The sequence below is a fragment of the Nannospalax galili genome, unplaced genomic scaffold (assembly GCF_000622305.1).
Source record: "Nannospalax galili isolate Female #2095 unplaced genomic scaffold, S.galili_v1.0 scaffold433, whole genome shotgun sequence".
Lineage (NCBI taxonomy): Eukaryota > Metazoa > Chordata > Mammalia > Rodentia > Spalacidae > Nannospalax > Nannospalax galili.
This window is the reverse complement of record NW_008338715.1, coordinates 11,398,590-11,403,994: the sequence shown is the minus strand read 5'-3', so window position 1 is coordinate 11,403,994 and position 5,405 is coordinate 11,398,590. Positions and strand designations below refer to the sequence as shown.

Sequence of the window (5,405 nt, the reverse complement as noted above, 5' to 3'; positions counted from 1 at the left end):
GTTCCCCCCCCCCCCCCCTTGCTAAAATAACTTTAAGCCTAGAAAAGGCTGTCTTCCTAGTTTTCGATCCTAAATGGATTAAGGATTGATTTAGCTTTATGTGGCAGATTAATATCCGGAAGTCCAGGTTGTTTGTAAGAAAGCTTAGCTTATGGGAGGGCCCAAGTCTCCTGCTGTAAGCCTGCTGCTGTCATTACCTCAGTGCAACCACAGTTAGCATAAGCCACTATTGAGACTGAGTGCTTGTTAGGTGGATTTTTCCAGATATACTGAGTTGGACATTGCTAGGCATTTTTACTCTTGTTATATTTTTTATCCCTTGAAACAACTCCTGATATTGGAAGTATTTTTGTTTTGCCAAAGAGGATCCAGTGGCTTGCTTCAATATTTAGGTAATCTCTCCAGTGGTTGAGTGGGGATAGTGTGAGTTGCTTGTTGCAGAAATCCCAAGAGAGAAGTTTCTACAGAGTATTCAGGACTAATTCTTTCTACTTTACCATGTTTTGCTATTCCTAGGTGTAGCCCTCATCTTCCTGGTCAAAGATGACCAGATGAATGGCTAGCTATCCTGTCCATAAGGCATAGATAGTTGATGGGATGCTACAAGAAAGAGGACCCAGGGCCACTACACAAAACTTACAGCTTAGCGGCTAAAATGAAGCTGTATGACTATAGCTAGCTGCAGAGGAGGCTGGGAAATGTAGTTCTCACTGTGAGACATCATGTTCCTGTTGTCTAGGAGGAATTATGAAATTTAGTGGCACCTACCAAATCTCTGCATTGCTCCAGACCAATAGAGAGCCAGGATTAGAACCACGCCTGTCTGTCCCTGACAGCCATGTTCTTAATTTCCTGTACTATCCTGGCTCAGTGTCCCCATCTTTGAGATGGAACTATTAGAATTGTAAGTCACCTATTCCAGAAGTAGAGGATAATGAGGTCATGAAGGTGCAAGGGGATGAGGTAGCACTCATCCCACCGTTCAGCAGAGCCACATCACTAGGAATATTTCCTGTTCTGTTTGAGCTTCTTCACTAACTGTTTGAATCTGCCCTGCTTCCCTCCTAGGCCCGACTGCCTGTGAAGTGGATGGCACCAGAGAGCATCTTCAACTGCGTGTACACATTTGAAAGTGATGTCTGGTCCTATGGGATTTTTCTGTGGGAGCTATTCTCCTTAGGTAAAATGCTCTTTGCTAGAGACACCCTCATTAGACTCCCAAGAGCTTCTGGAGGTTTCATTAGTGTCCTGCTCACTGGTGATTAACACTGATTTGCCAACTCTTCTGTGCCTCAGGAAGCAGCCCTTACCCTGGGATGCCAGTCGATTCCAAGTTCTACAAGATGATCAAGGAAGGCTTCCGGATGCTCAGCCCTGAGCATGCACCTGCTGAAATGTGAGGACCACAGCCCTTTCCTTCAGATAATTTACTTAGATGAAGGCTTTCACTAGCAATTTGCAATGTCACTTGGTTCCTTTGCTGACACCCCACTCAAATGTCATTGCTATGGTTTCTTTCATAATCTCTTGTCACCAATAGTACAGAAAGTGTTGACAGTATCTCACATAGACAGGGTTTTTATGTTATTTCATGTGTTCTGGTGCATAGCCCCAGAATTGTGACCGAAGTTGTTATATGGTGTGCAGTGGAGGGCAGGTTAAGGGCAACAGCTTTGGTTTTGCAGGTATGACATAATGAAGACTTGCTGGGATGCTGATCCCCTGAAAAGGCCGACGTTCAAGCAGGTGGTCCAGCTCATTGAGAAGCAGATTTCAGATAGCACCAGCCATGTGAGTAACCAGCCAGGCCTCCTCCATGGACATGTCTGCCCCCTCGCCCCCTGGCTTAGGTTGTAAGCTGGGCTTTGGAGCAAGGAATAAAACAACGGAAACCCATTTTTTAGGGAGCGGGAGCGGAGGAGAGGGCTTTGTGGTTCAGACTACCTATTGAAATAGAAGTTGTCATAAGGCTTGACCATGTTTCCTCTTCCACTCAGTGTTGGTCTTGGGGGCAGTCTGGTTTTCTCCTGTGTCAGGGCTGCTCTCCCTGGGTAGGTTGGGGTGATATAAACTGGAGTGAAAGCACAGAAGAGATAGCTTGTTTCCTCAGTGAACTGAGCCTTCTGCTTCAACAGCCAGAACCAGTCAGTGGTAATTGACTGTTGTGTCCACAAGCCATGTAGTAGAGGGAAGAGTTATTTGAAGTCAAGGAACTCCCTCCCAGTGATTCGAGGAGTGTGGAATGAAACTCAAATCCATTATTTCCTCCCTCCCCTGCTTTTAAAGAATTGGCCCCTCTTACTGGACTAGTGCATTTTTTAGGGCCCCATCCCCCACCCCACCATGTGCTCAAAGCTATTTTTTCTAATAGTACACTGCTGATCCTTTTGGGTTAAAGCTTGCTCTTCAGGGTGTCAAAGCACATTCCAAATGAAACAGCATTTTCTACCAAATGCTTTGATTCCTGACAAATGGGCCCTAGAAGAGCCCTGGGTCTCTCTGCAAATTACATCAGCAGTTGGCTATAGGGATTTGTAAATCTTCTTAATAAGTTTGTGCTTATTCTCAGGTGTGTCCTGTTGAATAAGTTGCCCTTTCGGATATTTGCTATTTCCCCTGTAGAGTGCCTTCCTTGGGGCAAACTGACACATAACCAGAGCCTGCAAAAGTACTATCTGGGTCTTGGCCACCAGTTGTTGCAAACTCTCCTCCAGAGTCTTTGTATGGGACTTGTGTTTCTGAGGCTCCGTTGCTTCCCTGGTTGCTGAGTTTGTTGTAGGCACTGCTGTATTGACTGTGGGCTTTTTCTCCTCAGACTTACTCCAACTTAACAAACTGCAACCCCAGCCTGGAGAACCCGGTGGTGGACCATTCTGTGCGGGTCAATTCGGTTGGCAGCAGCGCCTCTTCCACCCAGCCTCTGCTTGTGCACGAAGATGCCTGAGCAGACATCACATCCAGTGGTCTCCCCTGTGGGTGCAATCCCCATTCGTTTTGGCTTCCATGCTGGTTGTTTTGTTTTCCTTTGATTTGCATCCTACTCCAGGGTAATGGGTCCCCCCAACTGTGATCCTGTCTTTATGAGCACACTTTAGTGGCTGATGACCCACCTCCACCTTCCATCAGCCACCATCCCACTACAAAGGTTCGAACTGTACATATGTATTTTCCCAATAGCAAAGTAGCTCCTTCAGTAAACAGAAGAACTTCTGCTTTGGAGGAGGGAGGGTGAGGTGACACTAGATGCCTGGAGTTCTTTCTGATGCTCCTCTGATTCTGTTTGAAAAGTATGGCGGGTAGTTTATTTAAAGAAATAGAGTAATCCCCTCTGACCTAGAGAGCCTTCAGTGATGACGCAGAGATGTATGTAGCAGCATTAGAAAGTGAAGCCCAGGCCCTTTGTGTAGAAAGTAGACCATTATTAGAACAGAGGACACACGTGTGAACATCTGAGCTTAAGAAATCTCATATTTCATGCTGAGAAGGAGACCCAGGCTGTGAAAAAATGCCCCCAAAGCATGAACAAAGATGCTTTGCACAGGCTTTTGTACAACTGACCTGGTTTTTAAATAGAGTTTGCTATTAGGGAGTTGAATTGGAGACAAGACCTCCCTAGCCAACATTTGTACATACTCATCCACACATTGTACATGTTCATATGTTGGGGGTGGGGAACCCCACAAGCTTTATTTTCCATGTTCAACTCTGGCATTAGTCCCGCTTTGTGTAGGAATACATTAAGAGCCATACAAGTTTTAAGGAAACAGTTAATGCAACTTATTTTTAAAAGGAAAAATGTAACTGCCAAGCACAATCTTTATAAAACCTCTTAGCCAATGAACTTGCTCTGTGGATTGTCTACAAGCCTTCCAACTTCAGAGTAGCATTGCAGTCAGTGGAACTGATGCTGGTTGAACGCGTTACCGATTCAGTGATTCCCACAGGAGTGAGAAAACAGTGCGGTTTTAAGTTGGATTCTCACATAGCAGAAAGTGAAAGACTCAGCCTTCTTTATGGGCACATCCTGGACATTGGGCCAGTATCTATATAAGTGTGTATGTGTGGACGTGTGTGTGTGCGTGCACGAGCTTGTGCATGTAGACAAGTTATTCTGGGGGGTCTTCTTGCTCTGAGTTCAAGAGGTTCCTCCCGTACCCAAGAAGTAACTGCTTTCATCGCCACTCCTGTCTCTCTCCTGTTTGCCTGTGCATCACTACGTAGAAGAGCTTGCCAAAAGCTGCGGTGGAGGCTTGGCAGAAGCAGAGTGCTTAAGGACCTATTTATTTGCAATCCACCTGCACTTAAGACACTCTTATCTAAACTCAACATACTGTACCCATTCCTTAGACCATATATAATGCTGCCATTCCACAAAAACATTGAAATTCTACCCTTTAGGCTGTAGAGTGGATATTGTCTTGTAGTTGACCCCCTTCCCTGGGTTATCATTGTCCAGTATAAGTGATTAAGTATATACATGGCAAGATTTGCCTGTTGTCTTACAAGATTCAGGTATGCTGCCTTCATAGTTCCCTCCTCCTTCATCCTTTTAGGCTATGTTTAGAGAAGTGTGGCCGTTAATCTGGAAGTGACCATTTGCACTGGAGTTCTACACTCTTGCACCTTTCCAAAGTTAAGCGGTTTGGGGGTTTTGTTGTCATGTGAGAGGCTGTCACGGTTTGCCATACTTTGTCCTTTGAGTTCCCACTGACTTTGATTATAGTAAGGAAAGTAGCTGTTGATTCTAGATGTCCAGGTACTTCAGGGGCACATCATTGAGAATTTTGTCTCGGATATTCTTGAAAGTTTATATTTTTATAATTTTTTTACATCAGATGTTTCTTTCAGTTGCTTAATGTTTGAAATTATTTTGTGGCTTTTTTGTAAATATTGAAATGTAGCAATAATGTCTTTTGAATATTCCTAAGCCCCGTGAGTCCCTGAGATATTTTTTATATATACAGTAACTTTATGTGTAAATATATAAGCGGTGCAAGTTTAAAGATGTTGTGTTTCATGTGTTTTTTTTTCCTGATATGTTGTCCAATTGTTGACAGTTCTGAAGAATTCTAATAAAAATGTAAATATATAAATGTAATAGGTTTTTGCGATTTCTTTAAGTGCACTCACCCCGTTGGAAAGCCTTGTACCCTATTTGCATAAAATGCATGTAAGACTCAAACCACAGAAGGATTCATATCCGTGAAGATTGAGTAGACGTTTATTAATAATTTTAGCATGTGCTATATTTTCTCATTTTATCCTTACAACCTGGGGTCTCTGTCTAAATTGAAAAACAAATGTAGAAAACATTTTGAGAATTTTCCACATAGCTATGATTAACATTAGGTTGATTCATGTGAAGTGAGTATTTGTTGGCAAAATAACAGTAAATAACAGCAATT

At 43.4% G+C, this 5,405-nt stretch overlaps 1 protein-coding gene across 6 annotated transcripts in view; it reads left to right on the top strand.

The window, feature by feature from the left end:
- The window catches only part of Kit (KIT proto-oncogene, receptor tyrosine kinase), an 85,037-nt gene extending 79,939 nt beyond the window's left edge, over positions 1 to 5,098 (top strand). For all 6 annotated transcript variants that reach the window (XM_008833321.3, XM_008833319.3, XM_029563612.1 and 3 more), the window contains exons 18-21: positions 1,069 to 1,180; positions 1,297 to 1,396; positions 1,686 to 1,791; positions 2,816 to 5,098. In XM_008833321.3, the coding sequence (XP_008831543.1) occupies positions 1,069 to 1,180; positions 1,297 to 1,396; positions 1,686 to 1,791; positions 2,816 to 2,944 (447 nt within the window). In that variant the 3' untranslated portion in view covers positions 2,945 to 5,098. The remainder of the gene's footprint in view (positions 1 to 1,068; positions 1,181 to 1,296; positions 1,397 to 1,685; positions 1,792 to 2,815) is intronic.
- The last annotated feature ends 307 nt before the right edge of the window (positions 5,099 to 5,405 follow it).